Below are 27,552 nucleotides of genomic sequence, written 5' to 3' on the forward strand. Positions count from 1 at the left end.
AAAAGAAGAAATTGACAATGCTTTTGTAACATGATAGTCGTGACCCGTTAATAAATCAAGCCAAGGAAGATATAAACTCAAGGTAGTCCACATTTGAATACATAGAAAATTCCTTTATAAATGCCAACAGGCAACGCTCAAAGTGGTTTGATGTACAACACACAAAAGCTCAAACAATATTATTTTTTTAAATGATTAATTAATGAGAAACGCAAATACTACATAATAAAAAAGATGTCAAGGTGTGTCTGAAAAGCTACACTCTCATACCAAGAATTGCAAAACAAATTACAGTATAGAAACTTTTCCAAAGTACAGTAATAATGTGATATGTCATTTTGTTATAAAATGCTACATTTCCTGCTTAAGAATGTGATTCAATTTCACATTTAGGGAGGCTAATTTCCTTTATTACCTCTGCTATGACATTCAGATTAGTTGTAACACAAGTCCCTTCCACTGCATACCTGGTCCTCTACTCCAAAGTGTTTTGTTGTCCTAACTTTTAACGCTGGTCAACATCTTTCTACACTTGTGACAATGTTGAGAAAGATGCGGGTGGTGAGATGTCTTTCATTAACGTTAAGAGTATTTTCATTCTTTTTACACGTGTATTACAGTTAAGAATGTTAATTACTCCTGTGCAGTTACTGTTAAGTTTTAAAAAACGAAATGGTCTATTTTCATTATTTCCTATGAGAAAGTCATTTATAAATCCACGTTCCGCTTGGTGCAAAAACAGAAGAGTTGAACGGCAGTGTTTTCGTTGGTCGTTTCCCAGAGAGAACGTTGAAGAGTAAAGTCGGAGAACGCATTTCTCCATAGCAACTGAAACAGGCTAAAAGTCTGAGATGACATCTGAGTGACCGTGACCTCCTTTCCTCATATCTTGTATTTCATCTTGCCACTGTCGCTGATCACACAGATATGCTGTAAGAAAAACAAGAGGAAAATAAATAACAGTTAAAAAGGAAAATACAAGCGAGTTCAATAACAATTTGCAAAGAGTGGCAAATGGGCCTCAGCCAGAATCAGAATCAGAATCAGAATCATCTTTATTTGCCAAGTATGTCCAAAACACACAAGCAATTTGTCTCCGGTCGTTGGAGCCGCTCTAGTACAACAGACGGTCAATTTACAGAACACTTTGGAGACATAAAGACATTGACAAAAAAAAAAAAAAAAAAAAAAAAAGATGCAGAGTCCTCTAGCACTTAGAGCAGTTCGAACGACTAATATTGCAATAGTCCGGCGCAATGACCATTGTGCAAAGGGCGCCGAGACTTCAAGGAGTGTATGCGGTTTAAAGTGACGAGTAGTGCGATCATCTGGGACCTTCATTTCTGAACCTTCTTAAAACCCTGAACTGGTCGCCAGCCAACCGCAGGTAAATTGGCACCCCACCCTTGATCAACCTCCTTGAGGGCTAATTTAACTTTCCAGGGGGTGCTACTGAGTGAGGTTTTTTCTCTGGGGAGGGCGGGGGGGGGGGGGGGGGGGGGGGGGTCATTTTCCTCACCCCCAAAATACATACATTTACTGGACAATAGGCACGTTGGCAAAAATTGGTGTGTTGAAGTCCCCAAAACGGTGATTCATGAATAAACAACGATTCCGAACAATAGGGCTGATATTAAAATCACTTACATTGAGGTCTCTAAAATACTCATTGTAGTCTAAAGCATATCCAACCACGAAGCGATCGGGTATCTCGAAGCCGACGTCTGAAATAAGTGGAGAACATACAGGAACATCAGTATTTTCACTATTCATTGACTCATAAGTTTAAAAAAAAAAAAAGGTTTATCGCATGTTTTAAATATGAACTAGCCACTGACTCCTGATCATATAAAAGTGGCTAGGTCAAATGCGTACAGTCAGGGGCGCTTGCAGTGTTGTGAGGCACCCTCTTCACCAGCAAGCTGAAGAAAAAAGACACACAGACATTATTAGAACATATTCATGCTCTTGCATATGTGACCAGACTGTATTAATTTTTAAACAGTACCACCTGTGTCACTTATTGGCTCTGTCTACTGTCTAGACTGGAAGGCGGATATTGAGTGATTCACAAAGCGGGACAACCGGGCTGGTTTTGTTCAGTGTTCCACACGGTCATAACTCACCCGGCAACTTTGATCATTTTGGGCTGGAAGGCCTTGACGTGCTTCAGGAGAGCCTTCAGGGTCTTGCCCGTGCCAATAATGCCCTGAGTCGCGCAGCCAACACAGGAAAACAGGATTGAGAAAGCACAAGATTACCGACGTGGAATTTCCAGACAAAGAGCCGATTAATTTCACACTGTAACAAGTAAAGAGTTCGTCAACGGGGCCACTCTTACGTAACCTTTTAGGAGAAGCCTCTAAAAACAAATCTGGCTTCTACTGAATTAACAAAAATACACCTGACCTCTTGTACTAGAAAAGGCTCAAGTGAAAGTGACGAATTCCACGCAGGCCGAACAACAACAGCAGAATTACACTTAAATGGATAAGCAGCAAATTGCACACTCTCATAGGCTGGATTGACAGGCTTCCAGTAACACTATTCTGATGTTTTGCTCTCAAGTGGCACAATTGGGATATTTATCATAGCAGCGCAGAGAGAAATAAAAATGCACGGATAGCTTCAGATTGGAATCAGCCTTCTTTCAAATGGAGCGACAACTTTGACGCATATCCAATGGGAGTCCGCCGCCAGTGCCAGCCTGACCTCATCGAAATGTACCGACTGGTGATGTACCGTGTGCAGACCACATTTAATATGATCACATTAAAAAGCATCCGCGAGAAAAAATAAAGTGAAAGGCTGAAAGCATAGACCAGGAGCGTCCAACTCATTTTTGTCACAGGCCCCATTGTGGTTGTGGTTTCCCTTGGAGGGCTGGTTTGACTGTGTAAATGTATGAATACCTCATATTATGACATATGCACAAGACATTGACGCATAACTACTTTTGAAATCAGAAGCCAGTCAAACATTTGTTTTTTATTGAGCTATTGTTCAATTATTTTAAAGGAGGGGCTGGTAACAAAACATGCTTGCAATATCTCAACATTATCAAATGTCATAACAATTTTCCAATTTTGCTGTTTTAGCAAAAAACAAAGTGAACACACATGATTTGCTTTTGCGGGCGAAATAAAATGATGTGGCGGGCCGGATCTGGATCAGACCGCCGCAATATTTGTGTTGTTCATGTATCATGGTTTACGTGTATATGATTGAACATCTGTGAGCACATATCGAAAAATGATCAATGGTCATCCTGCGACTGCGGGCAGCGTACTTTTCTCCATGCGTGTTGCAACTCAAAACATTTCAAAAGGAAAACTTGAGCTGGCTCTCCTTGACCTGGAACACCATCTTTGTCAGGACATGGGGGGGGGGGGGGGAATGAAAAAACACGACTGACTCACCTCCACAATCAGTACGTTCTTGTGAGGGCAGGTCAGCGAGGGGGGAGACGGGAGGGAAAGAAAACAATTAGTTTGAAACACTTTTTAAAGCTGCCAAGTCAGCCATTCAATCATGCAAACAATGATGGAAAAAGTGAATAAGTGAGTTAATCAACAATGTGCTTGCTTGTGTACAAACTAAATCCATTTTTTTTTTTTTTTTTTTGCGCTTGTCCTCAGAGTTGCAGATGAGCTGGAGCCTATGGTGTGGGTTACCACAATACCCAGCTTAAAAAACAAAAACAAAAAAAAACAACCAACAACAAAATAAAGAACGAGTGGCTTGCGTCAGGATGGGCCCTCGGCATAAAAACTGTGCCAAACAAATCACGCGAGTGCTTGCTGTGGCGAACCCCGATGAGACAAACCGGAAGTCGCAATAACCAGTGCAAGGAGAAGGCAGTCTTTACATTTCAGTTTCTCTCCTCCAAGTGCTGCAGCAGTTTCATCAAATATTGCCAAACACGTGTTGGAGCTCAGGGCTCTGGGTTGCGGTTTCACCTTAAATGGGACACAATGCATTTTCCCACGTCTAATTAAAAACAGTTCCCAGGTCTCGCAATAAATTGGCTCAAACATTCTTCGCCAAGGATAAATAAATACGGCACACTTAACAGTCTCTGGTCCAATCGTTCGTTCTTGGGGTGGCGGTTCTGTCTCGTGGAAATGCAAAAAATGGCTTTCATTACTGTGATGATCGGAGCAGAGCTAGACCCGTGCGGCAAAGCTGGTGGTGAGTCAGTGTTGCCAACCTGCCATTGTCGCTATATTTAGCGAAAAGAAAAGAGTAAAAAGAAAAATAGCAATGAGCAACAAACCGAGTGACTTTTGATGGCATTATTGGAGACTTCTAGAGACTCTGAGACTCCGGAGCAGGAAATGTTCACCCTTCGGCGTCCAGACTGTAAATAAATGACACTTGCGCCAAGCCACCACTGAAAAGCTCGCTAACAGACCCCTTTTTCAGAAATAGGGAGATAACAACCACAACAACAACAACAACAACAAATATCTGGTTGTTTCATTTCACACTTGATTAGTATTTGTATACAATACAAGCAAAAAGTCCATTGATATGACCCCTTCAATTATTAAAAGGGATTGGTGATACTGGCCTTCTATTTACTTGGTATCAGTACTGAAATCTAACACACACACACACACACACACACGCAGGCGTGTGCACCGCTATCAGTCTTGAGCTCTGCTCAAGTACGTCCCCGATGAAATTCTCCAAACGTCTGTCTAATCAACACAAGACATCAGGCGACTATTTATATGGTGAGTATCTAAGCATCACTTCTGCATAGTTAAGACAATACAGAGCCTAAAAAATATTGTATGAATTTGACTCTGCATTTTAAACAAAGGGTTCACCCGAACATGCGTTTGTGTTAATTTCTCCGAAATTTCTGTGTGGAGGAATATGCCGGAAATTGGAATATTTTTAAATTCCACATTACTAGGCAACCCTACGTCATGCCTCTTCCCACAAGGTTTGGCTCACTTCTTCCAGTTGTTGCATTTTGAAAGTTAAGAGGCCGCGTCACAAAAGGAGCTCGGGGGATTTCGCAAGCGCACTCAAAATACAAACATGCAAAGTGAGCAAGGCCGCCGCGTGTCTCAAAGCCTGAAACCTTATCACCAATTTTGGGATTGTAGGCCACGCCCTGCTGCCTATACGGGTCGTGCGCGCGTGTGTTCAGATCAGCTGATGTACATTACTTAGGGATACTCTCGTCGGTCGGTGTACGCACACACATACATGTACGCACACGCACAGAAAAAAAAAAGGCTAAGCAGAAAAGTAATCAGTGCAGCTCAGTGTTCTGTTCTTACATGCCTCATGATAGAAATAACGCTTTTATGCCTATTGACGTGACTCACACAAACATACCAATTCTGAAGCGCCCGCACCTCATCTCAGGCTAAAATTAAAACATTAGTCAACATTTTTAACTGATCCGCCCCAGAAATGATTTTCCCTTGACATCGCTCCACCTCTTCCTTTTTCTCCCCCTTTTGTGTCATCTTGCTGACAAATGGACAGCAATGCTCTTCGGGTGTATTCTCAACAACATCTGTTGTACTTCACAACAAGCTTCTTTTTGCTTTTATTGCAATATCTTGTTTTCATTCGCGATTTGAGATTAAAGAGAAATGGGAGGTTTATACATAGACACAGTGGCATGAAAAAGTAGTGGCCCCCTTGTCAAATTCTCAATTCTTCTCAAATCAAACAACTGTAAATATAAGACAAAGACAACCCAAGTACACATGAAATGCAGTTTTTCTATGGATTTTATTTTTGAAGGGGGAGAAAACAATATTAATGCTTACCTGGCCCTGTGTGAAAAAAAATAATGTCCCCGTGGTTGGGCCACCCTCAGCAGCAACAACTGAAATCAAGCGTTTTCCACAACTGGCAATGAGTCTTCCACATCTCTGCGGAGATGCAGTATTTGAAGAGTTATTGTTCCTTAATAAATCACCATTTATAAACTGCATTTTACGTTCACTTGGGTTATCCTTGTCTGATATTGACATTTGTTGGAGGATTTTAAAGAGTAAAGTTTGGGAACTACGCAAAAATATAAGAATTGGAGAAGGGGGCCAATACTTATTCTGTATATAGATCTGCACGGTGTTGTAGTGGTTAGAATGTAGGCTTCACAGTTCTGCGGTTCGGGTTTAAGTCTTGGCTGCGGCCTTCCTGTGTGCCGTTTGATTGCTGACTGCGGGCGAGAGGCGGGGTACAGCCTGAACTAAGAATAATAACTGCTTTTCATATAATTACAGTATATTGATATATTAGTGTGTGTGTCGTCCCCCCCCCCCCCCCCCTCTAGAGGCCACTGCGCCCTCTGGAGGCCACGGCGCGCTTAGCATTTGCTTATCTTGCCTAATGTGCGAGGCAGCGCTGATTGCAGTTTCCACAAAAGACTTTTCACACTCACATTCAAACCTAAGCGTGATTCAGAGGCTTCAATGAAGCTTACATGGGGGGTTTTTGCAATGTGAAAGTGGCAAACTAATCAGTTTGCCACTTTCAACCACAGGAGGGAGCCCTGAACGCTATCCATATTTCTGAATCGTCGCTCTAGTGTTACTGATGCTGAAGTGCTTCGCTTGCCTGACTCGCCACTCAGCAACGGTGTGAATCTTATCGCTTGACGTTCTCTTCTAGTGACTGGCAACCAGTCCCGGTTTTTCTTTTTTCTTTTTCTTTTTCTTGTCCCGTGTTAACAGAAGCAATGAACGTTTCTCCTCCAGGGGAGACAGAGGTTGCAGATGGGAGGAAATTCTGCCCTCTTGAGGCGATGAGTTGTCAATACAGGATGAGCTTGTGCAGTGACGAGTACTTTGGTCTCCATTCAATTCTGTTTCTCAAGTCACTGTCGCTATTTGAGGTATTTAATGTGCAAATTCCTCACCACACCGGGAAAAGAAAAGGGCCTGTGTCCGCAAAGTTGGAATCACGCAAAGTTCCAAAAGCTTTAGGTAATGGGGAAGAACTTAAGATACGATGACAACTAAACCACATTTCGGATGAATGAATGAATGAATACGTCTGTCTGGATCATTTGTGGAAACAACACTCCTATCATTTTCTTAAAGTGTTTTCCCAAGACGACCAAATGCGGGATCAGATGGAGAGCAAAAAAATTTATTGCATGACTGAAAGATCGTAGCCCCGATGAATGACGCATTCCGGACTGATACCAAATGGCGAATATCCGCAATAAAGATGTCCGACCGCCCCGAGCAAACAATTGCTTTGTCTGTGAAAAAACATTTCCCTCTAAGCGGTCCTGAAAACAAATACATTTTACTCCAAAACGTGACGTTGAACGTCTGAATTAGTGTATTTCTTCCTTTGGAATTTCAGGTCAGCGACAGGCGCTTTCTCAGACACGACCTTTTTTTAAGCGGGCGATACGCATACCAACAATCGGACCACATTTCTCCTCCCTTGCCATGAGGGATGAGCTTCCCGGATGTCTCCGGGGGAGGCGGCGCGCACGAGCTGATGTGCGGGGGTCACCCGCATTTTCAAGATCGGGAGATGCCGAAGGAAAATAAACCAACGCTCACTTTGGTGAGAACACAAATGAATGTATTACCTTTCCAGCTAAAAATGACAAGTCCTCTTCTCCGAGTATGTGAAGGTCTTCTGTGGACTGATCATTCTGAGGAAAAGCCAGAAGGTAAAGTATTATCGTTACTGGTTTTCAGCATTTAACCACACTAATTAGTTAGTATGAAGACACTGCTGTGACAGTATTGCACGATGCTATGAAAAATTGTGCATCGACGTGATCGAGCAACGACCGGGGAAGGACTTTTCCGAACCAAGTACGTTCCAGGGCCTTTTTCCCGGACGCTCACCAGGTAGCTCTTGAGGCGGATGAAGTGGACCCTCATGGGGATGGTGCGGTCCGAGCTGCAGCTGAGCGTCTTGATCTTGTCCACGAGGTCGGCGCAGAACTGGTAGCCCCCTTTCAGCACGCACAGCACCGCGATGTCGTGGTCCCCCAAGTCGTCCATGATGTCGTGAGCGAGACGTTCCGTTCTGGGAGGCAAAACAAATAAAATAAAATAAAAGCGTTGGGGTCGTACTGTAGAAGTGCAATCTTTTCAGTGTTTTGGCTGTAAATTTGCCACATTAGGCATTAATTGAGTACTGCTGAGGTCATCCTCATTTAAATAAAGGGCGGGCTGCGAGAGGCCAACCGAACTCTGTGTCACGTCATGTTGAATATTTCTATTATTCGTGTATTGTCGTCGCATCGTGACTTCTTCTTGCTGCGACCCGTGGAGCTAATTACATTCTGCGCTTGCGTGTTTTCTGAACGTGAACACAACCCTCGCGAAATGCTGCCTGTGCAAACAAACAAAAAATAAAAATAAATAAATAGCAATAATAATCAAGACATATTTCAATCGCGATCGGGCATTTGGGACTTGCAGTGTAAATCCCTCGCAATTCCGGTTTACATGAACCTTCTGTATTCAAAATGTGCTTTTTGGAAGTTTTCTTTTTGGCTGCTCAGCAACTTATTTCCCAAATGGTTTTTTTTTGGTTTGTTTTTCAGCCGGTGAGCTCTATTGTAGCGTTGTGTTTTGTTTTTCAAATGGGATGAGGTGTTAAAAGTAATGTTGTACCTGTCCATGATGACTCCGTGCGGGACGACGACACATTGCAGATCCCCGGCGTAGTGTGCCGGATAGCTGAAGAGCTCCAAACTGTAACCTGGCCAGTCGTCGCCTATCTGCGAAATGGATCAACAACTCGTAGGCGTGCTGCATCTTCCCCTGTGCGACTACTCGACTCAAACGTGCAACGTAGCTTTGCAGCTGACGAGGCGACTTTCCTAAATCGCCGCGCCGATGCGTTGCAAACTTTTCTGCGCTCTCGGATCGAACCGATGTCTTACCACAATCCCGCCGCTCCCTCGCTCGGTTTGGAGCACGACGTCTGCCATGTTGCTTTTCCGATCCCCAAAATGGTCATGCAAGCTTCCACTCAGGAGGAGGAGGAGGAGGAATGTTGTTTGATCGCCTCCCTCCTCTCCTTCGCTCCCATTTGCGATGCGGCACAGTGCCACGCGGCCAAGCTGCCGCTAGGGGCGCACTTGGTCTCGGACTGCTGCAGCACTGCCCCCCCCCCCCCCCACCCCCCCCAAAAAAATAAAAAATGAAAACAAACAACCAAAACAGAAAGGTCCTCAGTTTACGGCGGAGTTCCGTTCCTACCTGCGACGATTCTGGGATCGGAGGTGTGGTGCTGAGCTCCCGGCCAGGAAGCATTTCAACATACATTTAGTTCACCGTTTTGGGCATCTGAACACAATCTCATTCTCACATTTATGAAAGAGAAGCGCAACGCTTTTGTCACCTTTGTAACCTTTTACTCCACTAAGACAATTTTGACACAGCAGCAGCTCCACATACGTATTAACAGTATGCATGTGTGTGTGTGTGTGTGCGTGCGTGTGTAAATACAAAATAAAAAATGAACCTTGGACTGATTTTGGGGGGATTTTTTTTATGAAATGCAATGCCCAACATGTAAAACACATGAACAGAAATGGCCTTTTGTGAAACATTTTACTCCTATTTAAAACCCTCTCAACTGCTCCTCCCTCTTCCTGTGTCCTAATAGGAGTCGTCATGTTAACTTGCACCCGGTCAGTGTCATTTTGACATCTTGGATGTCCTCGGGGCGGAAGTGGCGACTCAGCAAAGGTCATACAGAGAGACTGGAAGAGTAACAGAAAGTCATAGACGTAAACATCTGAAAATGTATTACTCGATGGAATATAAAGTATCAAATGTCTTCTTTTCTAATTGATGCAGGTTGCTCATTTCCCTTTTGCATGCAGTACTGTAGTTGCCATGTTCCTCAGTCCCCGCTCAATGCAGAGATTCCAAAGAGAGAAAAATATGTCTATACATTTGGATTCTCGGCGTAGTTGGGCGAAATCATGGCGCAGACACGAAACATGGGAACTTTTAACGTTTTAAATCGTGAAGAAAAAAATGCATCCTCTCTTGTGGAAGAAAAGGGGGAAAAAATGCTTTTGTAACATTGCCACCTAGTGGAGGAAAAGGAATCTTCGCCTCATTGCTGAGCCACAGTCAAGCTTTATTCTGTTTTGTACCTCATTTAGATTCATATTCCCCCCCTCCATTATTGTCACGTATATGCCTCGATTTGCCTTCACGAAACTTGCAGTGGCCACTTGCGGTCTCGTGATGTGCGTTGGAATGGGCAGCGTGACGTCACGCGAATATGGCATTCACCGCCCTGGGCATCATCATCACCATCACCGGCAGCAGCTGAGATGCACAGACAAGGTGTCTGGGCCGCCCTCCCCTGCTCTTCCTCCTCCTGCCTGGCAGCAGCTGTAATTACGCAGCGCGCAACGATGGCATCCGCGGAGGCGCATGTCGACATCAACATTCCACTTCAATCAGCACCTCGGAGGGATGAGGAGGCGTTAAAGCCACGCCAAAGTGACAGAATCCATCAAGTGCGGTGGGAAATGATCACCCTCCGGACAACTTTGGATCACACTGGGGTGGTTACAACGGAGCACGGGAATCTTCACAAAACAAAAGTGCACTACCGATTTGTAACGTCTCAACCGATGTTCCTTGGCGCGCTTAAAATGCGAGCGACACAGCACACCGCGCGCGTCACGATGTAGTACCAAGACTGACCTGTGAGGGGCAGCGTGGTGCGTCCAAGACTGAAGGACAACACAAAGAAGAAGAAAGCGTCGAAGCTGGGCTACAGGTAGACATGTTGGATTGCAGTTTGTTTGTTAGCAGGAAGACACACGCGCACGCGCACACACACACACACAAGCAAATTCCATGAAACGTTGTGTAGGAATAAGAATCCATTCCCCTATCAAATCCTTCCTTTGCTGTTGCAGTCCACTAGCATTGGGGTCATGGGGTGCAGTGAGCAACAAGAGCCTGCAGATAGAGCTACAGGGCTGGAGTTTTGCTTGTCACGCGTTTTCAATTTCACATGTTAGAAACTACTGGCTGCATGCTTACGCAACACTGCATACACTTTTGTTTGATACATCCCATGACAGATATACACCTCATAAACATAATAATTGCATTACACTTCGTCGCACCGACACAAACAAACGCACACCGTATCAACATAGGGTGCGTTGGGAAGTGCACTCCGGGCGCGCTCTCCGCTACCCGGAACCTTCGGTAACTCAGAGCGTTGGAAGAATGTGTGCCACTCGATATAAGTAAAAGTGACACATTCAACATGGCGGATGTACTGACGCATCCCTAGCGATAGCCAACACGTTCAGTAGTAACGTTCTAGAAAGTGAAGCACGCACTGTCTGTGGGCGGCGCGGTGGGAACATCGGACTGAATTTCCGAACGCACCCTATGTTGATACGGTGTGCGTTTGTTTGTGTCGGTGCGACGAAGTGTAAAGCAATTATATGTTTATAAAGTGTATATCTGTAATGGGATGTATCAAATAAAAGTGTATGCAGTGTTGTGTAAGCATGCAGCCAGTAATTTCGAACACACATATCAGTCAGGCATGTTCAACATTGATTAAAAAATAAATAAAACATTGGAATAATGCTATATTATTCTCTTAATATCTCATAATATTTCACGTTTACAGGTATAAAGTGACTTTATTCCTGTAAAATTAAGATTTGTTTTTTTCTCGTTTGAAATATTACTTCATTCTCATAAGATTAAAACGTTTTACAAACGTATTTTTTACAACAACGACAACTTCTTTCTCAAAATATTATGACTCTATTGCCTTCATAATATTAAAATTTTCTTCCTGTAAAATAATGCCTTTTTTTTTTTTTTTTTAACTTTTTCCCTGTTTTAATGCAGCATTATTCTTGGTAAAATAATGACTTTCGTCTTGTAATATTTCAACTTAATTTTCATATAATTATGTGTTCATTCACATTCCTTTACAACTTTTTCTCAGAATATTACAACTGTTTTCAGAAAAATAACTTTTCTTGTAATAGTTTGACTTTATTGTCATAAAATTATGACTTTTCTCTTACTGCTACACTTTTCTAATAATATTGTGGCTGTATTTGTTGTAAAATAAAAAATTGTTTGGGACTATTCTCATGAGATTGCGGTCATTGTGCTACCTTTAAAAACATTTTCTTGTAAGTGACTTTTTGTAAAATGACCACTTGATTCTCCCAATATTACTACATTTTTGGATAATGACAAGTTTGCTCTTGCAAAAATATTTTTTTCCATTATATTACAACTTTATTTAGATAAATTGCCTTTTTACTCCAAATGTCTGAACTTTATTTTTTCCCTTTTCAGTCAATCCCTAATACTCTTTGTAATATACGGATATCCTGGTATTTTATGATATCATGTTTTTTTTTTTTTACATTGCACGATTACACTGTCACTTTACTGTTTTTATCCCCTAGAAAGTAATTGTAAGTAACAGTCTTAATTTAATTATAAATGATGAGCTTTTTCTTTGGTAATCATTCCCTGTCTGCAGCTGTAATTCTGTTTGTGTTCATCGTTCTGTTAGTCACATTTCAATCTTTAAATGTTAGCTGCAGAAAGTAGAAACAAAGCTGAGATCTGGCATCTCAGATCCAACGCCCTCAGCAAGCGTTACGAGCTATTGTCTTTGCACTTATAAATTGACATTTGTATGCTTCGCTTTCATTGATCTTAAATCTGGAAGTGACGTGTTAATTTGTACTCAGTTCTCGTAGTGCTTGATAACTGATGGCACCGATCTGCGAATAAAGTAAAGCACTCGTCTGAAAACGTCAAGCCTGTCGATAGCTGCTTTAGCCTATGCCGTAACACTTCAAGGATTATATTTCCTGTAAGTATATTTACCTAAACGTGTCTGTATACTTGTCAGTAGAATGCAAGTTTCTGTAGGTGTCTTTGTAATGAAAATAAAAAAAAACGTATGAACTGCAGGTGAAAGGTCTTTTTGGCCGATAATGGCGAGCAGCCACACAAAAGCTTTGTGTCTTTGCGGTGAGCCACGTGGCACGGAGGCCGGGAGACGGCTCGGGATGAGGCCTTGTCACATTTGTTTTTGACGCCCGCGACGGCGGCGCGGGCGGGCTTCTTCGGCCCCCTCGGGGCGCGGGCCAGCAGTCTGGCTCTGGCATTTCACACTCACTCAGCAGTCAAGGCCTGTGACCGTCTGCAGACTTCAGCGCCAACTGCTACCTTCTCCCCTCACCCCGCCGTCGCTGGGCCAATTATGAATATTCACTTGCGCTGAAAGTAATTCTGTCGGACATGCCACTGTCCTGCCCGATAATGTCAGCCTTGTTGTGCGGAGGATTTCAGGGGACAATCTGGCAAGGATGTGGCCGTTATTGTGCTGTCTTCTTGTTATTGTGGTTTCCCCACTGTTTGTTTGTGTTTTTGTTGGCAGGATTACACAAAAAAACGAGCAAACCGATTAGCGTGACACCCTGTGGAGGGGCGGGGCAAGGACGACCCTCATGAAATTGTGATGCTTATCTGGATCGAGGTGTCGATCCATTTTGTTTCACTCGCATTAATTTCTTCATGAAAAAGGCATGAATGTTAGTGGCAAAAATCAAGCATGCGCAAATGGTGGTCATCCAGGCGATCTCATCATATTTAAAAAAAATCAATAAATCAGTGAAGTGGTAGAAATCGGTTCAGAAGGTCAAAAGTGGTTGATGTCCTCTGGACCTCTTGTTTGTAGTAAGGTATTATTTAATTGCATTTTCTTAAAAGAAAATGCAATTAAATCCATGTTTAAATGTACTGAAATGATTCAGTGCTAACCATGAAAAGGTCCGCCCTTTTCCCCCAAGAATAAAAAAAAAAAAAAAAAAAAAAGTCATTTTTGCCGCTTTGCAGATAAGAAGCCACAATTTGGCAAAGAATTCTTTTCAACTTCATGTTTGTCATGTATGCTTAAAAAAAAAGCAAAGAACAATCTGCTGATTTAAATGCTAAAAGCTTCCCTAAAGCCACCGCTAAAATGAAAATGGCGACTTTCTTTTGTCAGGGACTGTAATGTGTGCCATTAAGTCAGACAGGAGTAATTACGAGGAACGAGATTCTCAGCCATAAAAGGACGACGACGTCTACTTGCAGTGTGTCACTTTGGCTCACTTCCTGCTATTCCGTGGCGGCAATGAACGAGCGCATTTACAAAAGCACACTTTCATGTTCACAAAGTAAAAAAAAAAAAAAAAAGAGCAGAAAAAAATGCTGACGTGCGATCACGTCATCTATTTCGTGTGTCCAGAACCCTTTTGAAGAAAGCAAGTCAAGCGCAATGGTGCACATAAATACACGTTGAGGGTTGACAAGCTAGTTTACGGGCAGAGGCGAAGCAAAGAAAAATAAGAGCCCACATTAAGCTTAACAATAGAAAAAAAAAATAAAGCAGTACAAAAAAAAGGCAGAATAATGACGTTGTCCCTTCTATAGTGTTGAAAGGTTAACATTGTTAGCATGACCTTGCGTCTTTGGATGTAGAAAGAAATCAGTCTGAGAGTTACAAGGCAACGTTTACATCAGTTTTGGTGCTTACGAATGGACCGACTGCATAAAGACACAATTGACCAGAACCATATGATATATGTTTGTTTTTTTTCCTACATCAAAGTGTCGTGAGCCGTGAGCAAGTTGATCCTTTCGTGGCGAGTACGGCTGTGGATGGAGCTGCTGTTCATGTGTGCAACTCTATTAACATAATGACTTCCCCGTTTAAATAGATTGTGGTCCATGTCGTCAAACGCAAACTCGGTTAGAGATGTCCTTGATGAACTTTCTCCTCAGATTTTCTGTCAGTTTTAGGACTGGAGCGCCACACACGTAAGGAAAGTCAAAGTATTTCGGATACAGGATGTTGATTGGATACACCAAACGAGCGGCTCACGAAGTGGACTCTTTTGGTTACGCCAGCATTTCAGCATGATCAGAAACGGCAAAGAACACTTTGGTGATAGCTGTGAAATTAGGACGACACTATTAAAAAAAAAAAAAAAAAAAAAAAAAAGGTGAAATATTTAGAGTAATATTACGAATAATGTTGTGGTGTTAGGGAGAAAAGATGACGATAAAGTCATAATATTATGAAAATAAGGACTGAATTTTTCAGGGATCAAATCATCATACAACCTCATTTTGTATTGAAAAAAAGTCAACTTTACAGCAATAAAGTCGCGATATGATGAAAAGGAGCTCAGAGTTGTGCAGGAAAAAAGCCGTAATACACTAGTACAAGAACAGACAACAGCTTGCAAGAGAGAAGTTGTGATATTACAAGAAGTAATAAAACTACAGTATTAGAAAGTTATTTGATGTCATTTTTCGACAATGAACTCAGAATATTATTTGTATTATTACTATTTTCCCCCCATGACAATAGTGTAAAAATGATGAAAACAAGTTGAAATTTGACTACAACAAAGTCATAATAATCAGAGAATAAAGGCTTGAACACATAAAGTCGATGGCAGTATTTCGAATTATTTCTAGAGTAGTGGTTCTTAACTTCATTTTGCTGCAATTCACAACTGACGTTTCTAGAAATTAAGAACGATGAAGAAGATTTTGTTGAAAAATAGCCTCTGACAGTGTATTATATTTTCAAATGAGTTTGACGTCGCACCAAAAGCATATTGCTCGCCATGATGTCCGCTAGCCAGAGGCTGAGCTGCACTGTATTTGTTTACTATCGGCTAATGTGCGAGGCAGCTACACTTGCTGTTGCTCACCTCATATGTTCCACGTGGTAACTTGAAAAATCCAAATTAGAACAGAGTACATGTCATTTTTTTACGAGCTGTCCGAGGCCCACCCAAAATGGGTCACCCGACCCACCAGTTGAGAATCCCCGCTCTCGTGACAAACATGGCTACAGATCTCAGAATATCGTGTTCACGTGGGAATTTTGATATTCACTCGGTAAAATTTGATTTTTTTTTTTCCCGTGACATTTTTTTATTTCTCTAAATACAGCTTTCTTTTTGTAATATTCCATAACCTTGGAACATTAAGACTGCAATCTTTTAAAACGACAACTATATAGCTACGCCTTTACTACTGCGCTAGAGTAGCTTAACCACAGAGTACGGCATGTTCTGACTTTGAAATTTGGCTCGCGTCAGGACCGTCGGGACGGGAAGTTCGTAAACCGAGGAAGCGCTGTAATTGGATTTGAGGCCACGCGCTTTGCAGTCACTGCAATTCCATCTGGACATGGTCACGGACATTTTCTTTTTTTTGCTAACAACGACTTTTGTCTTCAGTGTGCATGGAAATACATACAAATGGATTTTACGTTCCCATGGAAAGTTTCCAACTTTGAGAATTCCTGGAACGTGGCCCGTCTCGGGAGAGGCGACGGCGACACGAAGCTCCGCGTTGGACTCGAGGACGTCCTCCGCCCAAATGAATGACGTCAAGCTTGGCGGACGTGATGACAAGTATTTCTTTATTGTTTTACGGATAACATACTTCACAGGGTTTACCTTAGAGGTGGACATGTCCCGACACAAACTGGGTTCAAAGACGCCGGAGACACAGGTGGGGTGGGGGTGGACATACTCGGATCAAGCACACATTGTAAACAACGGAGCAATATTAGTCTAAAATGGCGTACCATAGAATAAGTGAGAGACAACGAAATGTAGAATAAGTAAGAAGATGTGCGTCTTGCTCGCAAAGACAACTTTTTACAAAACAAATCCCGGTCACTGACATTTTTCTACTTTCTTCTTTGAGTGGCTGAGAGGTAGAATGACGACTAAAATCAACCCACGCTCGGGTTTATTTACTTTAGCGGTTGAAACGGTTGAATCGTAAGTAAGCCCAGCCCTCTCAAGAGAATAGAACAGAATCGAACGTGCGCGTGAACGCTGTACAACGCTCTCCGCTGATTTCGTTAGAATTTCAGTGTTTGTATCCCAAATGTCCAAGCTGAAGAAATACTATTGGTTTTTCGTGTTTCGGCTTTTCCACGGAACCTCTGCGCGCAGCGGCATCGTGAACTCCTTTGTTTTGAATACTGGGAAGGTCAGTTCTGCTTTTTATACAGGTGACGGCGGCGCGGCGGAAAGATTCAGTTGGAGGTGTCCGAATGAACGCTTCCAGGTCCTTCCGTGGGTGATGTCACTGATGAAGGGGTCGGAGCATCTTGCCAGCCGCCGTTTGTCTGCAAACAAAACGCAGGAGCGCTTTTAACATCATAGCGAAGAGTGAAACGAGGGCCAGCAGGGTATAATGCTTCTTAATACCACCCTGCGTATCGTAACAATCTCCAGATACGTTGCAAAAAAATCGATCCCGAGACGCCCTGAGCAGCATGTTGACGACGTCACGGCAAACCGAGCTGTTATTATTGTTATTTATTGTTTTAAGTCTTTCTGCCGCTATTAAGCATGATTTCAAAATGAGATCAGATAAAATGAAAATGAAAAAAATTATGACTACAGAATGAGGAAGACAAATGCTGTAATATATCAAACAGAAAATCAATGTACCGAATGCAATTCATTAAAAACAAGTAATACATCTAAAATCAACATATCAAATACGAATTGCCATATATTATACAAACAAATATACAAACACAAACCCTAACCCTTTAATACTATATATATCTATATTTAAGTAATATATATTTAGAACACTTTATATGTATTGTATAAAAGTAATAATACAAACTCTAATAGTATAATAAATATACCATATTAAATAAAAAAAATAACAAATATCAAACATACAAAATCAATATTCTGCATACAATAAAAAAAAAATAAAAATAAAAAAAAAAAAATATATATATATATATATATATGTACAAAAGTACATAATTGAAAAGGATATAAGAAAAAAATTACATGAATTCATCAAATCAAACATCCCCAGATAAAATGGCATCAAAAGGCAAATTGCATCTCCTCCAACGACAGACTCAGTTTTTACACGCGCACCCTCGCACGCACAAAAGACGACGCTTTTGAAAGAGCTTCATTAAAAATAGCAGTGCGCCAATCGTCCCTGAACGCCATTTGAGAATAACTGAAGGGCTGAAACCAAAAGCTATGCGCACACATTCATATATGTCAGAATAAAAGAAGAAATTAGAACAATAACAATAAAAAAAATCTCTCTTTCAAAGTCGTCTCAAAGGTTGGCTCAGGACCATTAGCGACATCCATTGCAATTTCAACGATTACATGAAAATGGCGACGTGCTTTTCAGCCGCCGCTTATTTCGCAAAGCCTGTTATTTAGCGTAAAGGCTGTCCGTCATGTCATTCAAAAGCGAGCGGCGAGGACAAAAAAAGACAAGCGGGACAAAACATTTCTTGGCTTTCCGGGAGAGGCGACGACGCCCACCAGCAATTTGCGGGGGAACAATTGTTGTTCAAGGATGGAGGAGGAGAATCTGAGGCGGAAAGAAAACTACAGCACAAGCATCCTTGTTCACAACTCGGCTTTGAGCTGGGAACATTATATGAATATATACATTCATCTTCACTTTACAGCACTTCAAATTTATTTGTATTTTCTTTAAATTCATGAGACCATAAATGGGATGAAATAATTCTTTCATAAATGTCAATATGTTGTATTGTTTAGATTGGTGCAATAAAACCAGTGGAAAACGATGGAGTAATTAGTAGAATTATAAAATAATAATAACAATAATATAAAAACAACGGTTGTACATGCTAACATGTACAGTTTCTAAGCGAATCATGCAAAAATATTATTTGTTTTTTGGTTTGAAAATTATTACTCCATAATTAGAATGTTGTACATGACAAAATACATTTAGCATAAAAAGACCGTACTTTTTCAATAAAAGAATCATAGCGAAACAGGATTGGGATGAAATAAAATGAAATCATACATTTGGGTCACACTAACACTAATGATAAACCCCCAAAATTGTTGCTCATGTTTCTTTTTCTGTTTTATTAAAAAAAAAAAAAAAAGTCCTACATTTTTTAAAAATTCAACTTAAGGGGATAAGGCATAAATACGAGTTGTTTAAAAAAATGATGATTCCAAAATTGCATGAAATACACGGGAAGACAAGACTGAAAATAAATAAATAGATAAAATCAAACTGTGTGAAAATGTTCAATTCATGTCGTGGTAGCTTATTAAAATGTTACATGTTGGCATTATTTTCCTGGTGTTAAAAGCAATAAAATACGCCGGCTGCCTGGTTTGTTTTGGCTCACGTAGCGTAACATGAAATGAACAAGGACATGATATGTCATCTCCAACTAACGTCCTTGTTTAGATTTGAAAACTACCTTCAGGCACTTTCAAAAAAGCTTGTATATGTATCCCTGACGTAGAATCAGGACAAATTGGAAGCTTTGTTCTGTGACTCTGTAAAACATGAACTGTGTAGCTTTTGATCCATATTTCAATATGTTTGCTTATGGCCAAAGCCGCTGCCAGTTTTGCATATTTCCACCGAAAGACGTCTGCTTTTATTGCTATGATTGGTAAATAATTGCGGTGGGACACCCCGTCGAGCCTGTTGCACGTCGCAGCGATCTCCACGCGCGGATGTTCTTATTATAGCGCGGGCGCGCGCGAGGGCTGTTGCGGCCTTGTCAGTGCGGCTGTTTGTGCAGATGAATGATCGGGCCAATGTGCTCGGACTGTTAGCCCAAAGCTTCGCTCCCTCTGTCCCCGCCACTGTCGTATTGATTCTGTTCAGCCCTGCGCCGCCTGTCGCTGTGGATCTACATGTTAACGCACCGCCTCCGGCGGTGCCGCCGCCTGCCCCGACATGCCACGCCACGCCACGCCACGCCTCGCCTCGTCGGCCCAGTCCAGCCCGGCCCGTAGAAAAGCTTACTGTCCTTAGTTAAGACCTAGAAAAGTCGAAGCACTGCCTTCAAAGGACGAGCTAAGGATTTATTTAAAGGAGACATATTATGGAAAGTTGACTTTTTAATTGTTTGTGCACAAATAGTGCGTCTCTGGGGGGGGTCTGCCCACCAGTCAACTGTGAAATTAAACAGCAAACCAGAAAATATTTTGTTAACGGTCTGTTTCAGAAAATGTGTCTCGAAGTAAACCGTACTGAATTGCCAAATTGCGACAAGCTAAGTTCACAACATTGAGTAGCCTTGCTTTGTGACAATGCCCTAGCTCTGCGGCGGTCCGGTCGTCACGGCAACGAAAGCTGTACTTCGCATTTGCATGAGACGGCCTGACCCCCCAAAAATCTATTGAAATTTGAGCGTGACGAGTGGATATTAAGTGCGCTGTAATTCTTTGTCCTTTGTGTATTTTGACATTTTGGGAGACATTTTAATGAAGAAACTTGGGAACTGTTTTCTTTTTCATGCAAAATATGTCTTCTTTAAAGTCATTTTTGTGATTTGTTTCGAAATGTGTTTGAAGATAAGTGAGCCGGGATAGGCTCCAGCAGCCCGCGACCCTAAACAAGATGGATGGATGAAGAGAAGTGCTGAAAACATGTCCCAAGACTGAGAACAATTTAGCTCGGAATTGTCGAGAGCAGCATTAAACTCTTTTTCACCTTCTCAGTTGTCTGTTTTTTTTGGGGGGGGCGGGGCTAAAACAGAGCCCAGGTACGCACTCGGGAGTTGCCCCTCCCATACTATATAAGTACTGAGCGTCATCATTTCCATCAGTGGCTATCTGTCGCAACTGCAAGTTACTTGGTCGTAGTAACATGGGCAATTTCTACCACTACGGCGTACTGCGGTTTGCCATCAAGCTATCCCTACAACCCCCCCCCCCCCCCCCCCACCCCCCCATAAGCATTTTCCCTGAAGCCTAATGTGTTTTGTGTTATTTAAGCTACAGTTTCTCTGCCGTGCGCACCCACACGGCGCTCGGAGCAAGGCGAACCCGACGGCCCCGCCGCCCCACGCCAGCCCGCCTCGGCGAGAGTGAGTAGCCGCCTGCGATCAGGCGCACCGCCGTTGGGCGTCATCCAACTCGCCACACAGGAAACTGTTTATAACATGCGCTACCTCGCGAGCTAGCATCTAATGGGCCAGCGAGCTCGCCAGTACGGCACCGGTGTCGTACAATAAGTGGGCGCCTCGCTTGGTTTTGTGCCGTGCGTGCGTCCGCATAACAGCCGCGTGTCAGGGAACTGTTGTCTGCCTGCCTGGAAGATATGGCATGCTTAAATGCAGCATGGGTTACATTTTGAATAGTACAACCACAAGCAGTTGTATAATTTATTTTCATAAACAACCACAAAACCTTGACGCAGATAATTAGCAACCGTAACGCCTCTAGACGTGAGGCAGGGGGGGGTTTGAACTCTGGTTGACAAGGCAGAAGAGTGTTGTTGTGCTCGGATGACACCTGTGTCCTTGTTCCCGTCCACTGCAGGTGTCGCGCTAACGCTAATGTCCCCCGACAGGCGAATTCAGGCCGCTAGCTGCCTCGTTGCCTGCCACCCAGGGCACGGCCGCAGCGGAAGGGGGGAGCGGTCGGCGGTGGAAGTGTTGGGGCGGGCGTTATTGGGGTCGACTCGCCGGACAACGGCCCGACTGAGACGAGCCAAGTGCGGTGGCAGCACGCGCACGCCATCTTTTCATGCTGGCGTACTTACGTTGATGCCCTGTGGACTGTACATCTGGCTGGCGGCGAGGCTGTCACTGTATCCGCCGGTCTGGCTGATAACATGGCGAAGGGTATCCACCTGGAACAATGGAAGAGGGGGCGCGGGGGGCCGGGGGGACAGGGACACAGAATAAAAGTCCAGGTCGGACAAAAGGTACGGATAACAAAGAGCAGCGTGCGGCAGAAAAGGTCAGCGCGATAGTAAAAGGCGAGCGTAAACAGGACACAATCGGTGCATAGGATGCTTGTACAAGCTTGATAACATGCAAAAGGACAAGATATGATGATGAGACACATTAGGAAGGCAATATTTGTACTACTCACGTCTACTGCTGGACTTTTCATATGTAAATTTTCCTTTCCATGTTACTTATTATAATATATATATATCTCTTTTTTTTCTTTGAAGCTGTTTTTTATTTTATTTTAAATTTTTAACGAACTCGCTAACTATTATAATGTTCCATCCACAAATGCAAAAACAGTCACTGATGTCCTAACTTAATGTTCTGAAGCCCTGCTTCCAAGCCATGAGCATAATAACGATAACAATAATAATAATAATAAAAACAATAATAACAATGCCCCGCGACTCAGTGAGGATGTAGTTCGTAGTTTGGAAATGTCGTATGTCGGTCGCATCGTAAACTGAGAATGCCTTGCATTTGACTGTGTGGGTTTTCTTCAAATGATATGTCACTGTATTTGTCTTGCGATAATAAAGAAGGGTTGATTTTGTTCATTCTTGATCAACTCTTCCATGCCAGCGTGTTTGGCTGCAATCGCTGTGATGAACAGGGTGCACACTACATTATTCAGTGGAAGGAGGTTTTTTGTTTTCTGGAAAAGTGCCATTTTCCGTGTTCACTGGGATTTACTTTGCAGCTCTTGGCAGCAGTCAGCCAGGTTATGCTTGAAAAAGCGCACCTGCCATTTGGGTTCCACTACAAATGACTCTACTCAAGGCTCATTTAGTCAAACTTTTTTTGCCTTCCTCTTGTGGAATCGCATAGAGCAGTCGTGACATAGTTGTAAAAATAATACATTAGGAGGAACGGGAGGTTGGATGGTGAGGGGCCGACCCCGAAGACCGCTTTACTCCCTCTGAGAGTTGTCACATTTGCATATTCATGTCGACCTCGGGTGTGTCCGGAGCTGATCTGAATAGAAAAGGGTGTGTGTGAGGGGGTGTTGGATGGGTTGCGGAATGCTGCCAAAAGCACTGAAACCAAACGAGAGAATCACCGCGGGTGGTGTTTCCTTAGTTCCCGGCGAAGACTTGTAACACTCCCGACCGCGGCGCCGGACATCTGCGCCCGTTGGGGCAAGGTCGCGGGGGCACGCTCCGCCGGCGGCTATGCTATGGCTGCGCACGTCTGGGGTGCTGACGAGCGTTGCGCCACTTCCAAAACTGTCCACCGTCGTCTGCTCAACGACGCCTTGACAATGGCCGCCGTGCTAACGGAGAGCCCGAGGCAGAGCACGACCTCCGTGTCTGGTGGAGGTCGAGCTATTGTGTTCATCTCCAATTCAACTTCGGTTGAACGCTTCGACCTCCACCAAGGAGGAAAGAGATTTTCCACGGAAGAGTGGGGCACGGGCTTTTGTCTTTTTACCTCTTAAAAAAGCAGTACGAGCGCTGACTATACCTAATAAATTCCTTGCTCTGATGTTTGTTTGGTAACTGTGGTTTCTGCTACTTGCTAAAGGAATGTCCTTCAGGATCGGTGAAAATTCCGACCTTGGCGCGCCATCTCGGGGCATCGAACAGGGCGCCGTTCAAGGCAGCACCGCTACTGCTTCTCAAGTTGAGTAACGAACAACTACGCTGCTACTGGATAGACAATTTCTAAAGTATGTACCTACACCACGGGACACAAATACCAAGTAAGGGGGCAAAATGTGAGATTTTCACGCTCTTCTGAGCAAAGTGAGCAAGGACCTGATTACCTGTTGTCTCTACAAAAATTATTCTGCGCAATGATTCTGCGGTGTGGGGTGTGTTGATTGTAAGTTTTCCTCTCCGATCTGCTGAGAAAAAGGGACGACGATCATAAATGTTAAACCTTGAATATTTACGATCGCAAATCCTTCTGTGTATGGTCCACGGCAAATTCTGCGACTGCAATGGCGAATGGAACGATGGCCAACTAGGAAGCGCCTTGAAGCTGGCGCTGTTGTCTGACACAAATAGAGGAGCAAGTGGCTGTGTCGAGTGTTTGTGTGCCACTGCCGCTGCGATGTACTTTCCAGAAAAACAAAGTTAGCCTAGCTTCTATTTCTTTTTCAATGACTACTCGTTCTTCTTTCTGCGTCTTTTCCATCAGTCTGGATGTCGTGTTTGTCCTACGACAGATTTTCGGTGGCGATATGGCTATGCGAGTACGCCACACTCGAGCATTTTTGTGTGTCTTTTTTTTTTTTGCCTCGTTTGAGTTCCATGTTCGAGTTTGCACTCTAATGTATGAACCTTCGTGACATATGCAGGAGGAAGTTACTGCACTCTACGAATGAAGCTGTACGTTTCATCCAAATGAGTTTTGTTTATCCGACCGAGGCGCATTGTTGTTCTACGTGCCGTGTTGTAAACTGGAGAGGCGCCTACCTGGGATTGTATGTTGGCCCCAACCTGCCCCCCTTGGTAAGAGTCCCCATTGAGGGACTGCACACTCATGAACAAGTCTCCGGAGTTTGACATGTTAAAGGAGCCAGCAGAACCTGCGAGCACGACAGATGCAGAGGAGGAAAAGAAGAGAACGAAAAGGGACAGAGAAAGGAGTTGAAAAAGATCATGCATAAGCAAAAGTGCATTAGGTGGGTTAGTTTACGAGAGCAGACGCAGCGGGTCCACATTAAAACATCCCCGAAGCGTAACTCAAGAGACAGAAGACAGATAATCGTCTGAAAACTGCTTAAGTCCAGTTAAAACTAGCCTCATGGATTCTATCACTGTTTGTTGTCCACGCTGCGAGTATTTCATTAAGGAAGCAATAATTGATCTGCAGGAAGACCCAAAGAACGGCGTTCGGCCTTTAATGGAGCTCAGCTCCCCAGATGTAAGGAGAGCAGGGCGTAACTTGATTTCAACACCCGGTTCTAATCCAATACTGCGGCGAAAGTCTCTTTATGACAAAAGACTCGGCTTGCCCTTTGACTGGCTTAATGGCATGCACAAGGTCAACCGGACAAGAGGCAGGAAAAATTAAGAACAAAAGGGTCAATAATGAAGAGAGAGAGAAGAAAACGAGTGTCAGATGGCGGGCTAAAAAAAGAAAGGCAAGGGAGGCCATCCAGTACCAACTGGGTTACTTCAAGACAAGTCCGAATAAAACCAAGAGCCAGAGAACACGATCTGACTTTAAGAGCTGAAGCAAACGTCTTTGTGAAAGAAAAACAAACATCTTTGCCAACTCTTCCGATAGCCACAGCTCCCTCTCACCTGCTGAATTGGGAGTGGAAGGCGAGTTGGCCTGGCTGCCGTGCGCCGACACACTGGTGGCGTTGACCGCGGTCCTCGCCGCGTACATGTTGGCCTCCTCCTGGAACTTGCCGATGTTTTTCTTGTAGCGGATTCTCTTGTTTCCAAACCAGTTGGAGACCTTTTTCGAGAGCACAGACGAGATACAGCGCTTAGTGTTCGTCTGCACCGCGCTATAAACAGAACACGGTGTTCGCTGTGGAGCCACAAATCACTTCATTTTCCCTCAAGTCGAGAGCTTTTATTATTTTACTCTCGCGATTGGGCAAATGGCCATCACTTGCTTGGTGGCTTTCAGGACCTTTCAGTGTATTTGACAATGGTACACCAGTAGATAGATAGTACAGCAGATACACATTTGGAGCAATTACGTTCCAGTTATGTGTGGCCATTTTTCGGGTAAATGAATGGAAATCACATGCCTCACTATAAGGCAGTTAGAACCATGGGATTGAAGGACAGTATTTGATTGCGTTAACAATTTGAATAACACATTAAAAAAAAAAACTAATAAACAATCAAAATCATTTTTTATATTCAATAGGAATTGGCTTTATGAAAAGTATGTTCCTACAGTATGTTTAATGAATCTGCATCATGATTTATACCTTATAAATTGAAGAACTGAAATAAATAAACACGTTTCGAATTCATCAAGATGCACACGAGCAGCTCATAAACCCAAATTTTGCACTGAGGTGGTGCAATAACGGTGTAAGTGTCGAAGGTCTCTGGGTTGCCGGTGGTCACCTGGGAAACCGTGATGCTGCATTTCTTGGCCAGCTCTTCTTTGGCCTCTTCGCTCGGGTAAGGGTTGCTCAGATGGGAGTAAAAGTACTCGTTTAGGATCTCTGTCGCCTGTTTGTTGAAGTTCCTCCTCTTTCGCCTAAAGCAGAAGGAAAATGTATTTTTTTTCCCCCCGTCGTAACAAATAGTAGCAGTAATAACTGTTTATTTGCTCCGGAGAACCCGCTACCATTGTGAAGCAGTGTAATGCTCAGTCAGATACTAAAGGATGATATTCAATGATATTCAAAAAGGTTAAGGATGAGAGAAAAGGTGTTGCCATGGCAATGGCAGAGATGCTATTCTACGGCTTCTCTATCGAAGCCGTTGTATAATCCTCATAAATTGAATACAATTTTGGTGTAATAATCTGGAAAAAGTAATCTGATATAATAAAATACATAAAAAAGAAATATAGAAGTATAAAGACGTTGTCTTAATGACACATAATGACACACTTTTTAATAATGCATTGCAATAACAGGCTGAGGTATAAATGTCCATTAAAGGGCTCAAATCAAATTCTTGTACACACCATTAAACTAAAGATAAACACACTATTCATTGTCTGGCCGCTATCAGTTTAAAAGGAAATTTTGGAAAAACAGAAGCCCTCGGAGCAAAAGACATGACACAAGGTCACATGGTGCGGGCAGACCTGGCGTCGAGGAAGCGCGAGCGCAGGATCATGACGGCCTCGCAGGTGCTCTGCTTGAGCTGCATCTGGATGGAGCTGAACTTGCGGTGGATGATGCTGACCATGCGCTCGATCTCTTTGGGCGAGATGGGCCGCGTTCGGGACTGCTCCCGCAGCAGGTTCATCACGTGGGTGGTGAACTCGTTGCACGCCTGCGATCACAAGACGGGTTGGCGTTCAGTCGAGCCCAAAAAAGCACCACACTGACTTTTGAAGGGCTCCCACCTCCACTGGCGGTTCTGAGCCTACTTGAAGCTCCACTAACTGTGACTGGCTGTTTGTCTACATGTTGCCTCTGACTGGCTGGCGACCAGCCCTGGGTGGACCGAGGCTGACCTTTTAGAGGCAGCACGGTGCCACAGGGCAACCGGACTGCAGGAAAATAGGAGGGGCTGTCAAAATGTAATGAGCCCAATTATCCTCTATCTTAATTTATTGCAATAGAAAGGCAAAACACACATCTAAATAAAGCCCCCAAAAGGGGAATTGCATGGCTACTTTTCAGAATAATCTCCATCTGTCCATCGATGAACAAGGGCATGGACGCCAGCCTCGTAAGGTTCAGTCGGCTGCCATTTGAACCAGTTTTTAATGTTTTCATTTTTTTTCATTTTTTTACAGCTTGCTTAGCTTGTTCGTCATCAGAGAAGTCCTGACTCCTAACTCCTTCTTTTAGTCCAAGAAAGTGATCATCTGATAGTGCCAGATCGGGTGAGTAGGAGGCATGGGTTATCAAACAATTATTTAAACTATGAACCGTGAACAAAAAAATAAAAATATTAGTCATTAAATTCGGGGTCTGTTCTTTTTGACTGTCCCTCGTACAAAGAAGAATAAAGAGCTGTTGTAGAAGAAGAAATAACAGAAGCTAGGCTAACTGCTAGCTTATCTGGTAGCTACATTGCAGTTGCAAACTCTTGCGTCCTGATTGGCTATTGTTCCCTTTCATGTCACATTCACGCAATATAT

At 43.2% G+C, this 27,552-nt stretch overlaps 2 protein-coding genes across 3 annotated transcripts in view; both read right to left on the bottom strand.

Moving 5' to 3' along the window:
- prtfdc1b (phosphoribosyl transferase domain containing 1b) lies at positions 1-9,026 on the bottom strand. The gene is made up of 9 exons (XM_061694972.1): positions 8,897-9,026; positions 8,625-8,731; positions 7,848-8,031; positions 7,583-7,648; positions 3,420-3,437; positions 2,127-2,209; positions 1,876-1,922; positions 1,648-1,724; positions 1-930 (listed from the first exon to the last, which is right to left on the bottom strand). The coding sequence occupies exons 1-9, from the start codon at positions 8,942-8,944 to the stop codon at positions 883-885; spliced, it is 678 nt and encodes a 225-aa protein (XP_061550956.1). The 5' UTR covers positions 8,945-9,026; the 3' UTR covers positions 1-882.
- Positions 9,027-16,452: 7,426 nt separating this feature from the next.
- The window catches only part of LOC133411942 (pre-B-cell leukemia transcription factor 1), a 64,264-nt gene continuing 53,164 nt past the window's right edge, over positions 16,453-27,552 (bottom strand). Inside the window, exons 4-9 of one of the 2 annotated variants that reach the window (XM_061694809.1) lie at positions 26,545-26,735; positions 25,851-25,986; positions 25,062-25,221; positions 24,228-24,340; positions 21,612-21,701; positions 16,453-17,193 (exon numbers count right to left, since the gene is read on the bottom strand). In XM_061694809.1, the coding sequence (XP_061550793.1) occupies positions 17,101-17,193; positions 21,612-21,701; positions 24,228-24,340; positions 25,062-25,221; positions 25,851-25,986; positions 26,545-26,735 (783 nt within the window). In that variant the 3' untranslated portion in view covers positions 16,453-17,100. The remainder of the gene's footprint in view (positions 17,194-21,611; positions 21,702-24,227; positions 24,341-25,061; positions 25,222-25,850; positions 25,987-26,544; positions 26,736-27,552) is intronic. The other variant, XM_061694810.1, reaches the window with a different exon arrangement.

This window comes from Phycodurus eques, chromosome 13 (assembly GCF_024500275.1).
Source record: "Phycodurus eques isolate BA_2022a chromosome 13, UOR_Pequ_1.1, whole genome shotgun sequence".
Classification (NCBI taxonomy): Eukaryota; Metazoa; Chordata; class Actinopteri; order Syngnathiformes; family Syngnathidae; genus Phycodurus; species Phycodurus eques.

Bases quoted from the DNA above. Each gene is read 5' to 3' on its own strand.
- prtfdc1b (XM_061694972.1), bottom strand. From the start codon at position 8,944: ATGGCAGACGTCGTGCTCCAAACCGAGCGAGGGAGCGGCGGGATTGTG. The intron at 8,732-8,896 runs GTAAGACATCGG...TCCATTTCGCAG, and splicing joins GAGGGAGCGGCGGGATTGTG to ATAGGCGACGACTGGCCAGG. The intron at 7,649-7,847 runs GTGAGCGTCCGG...GCTTTTCCTCAG, and splicing joins TCCGCCTCAAGAGCTACCTG to AATGATCAGTCCACAGAAGA.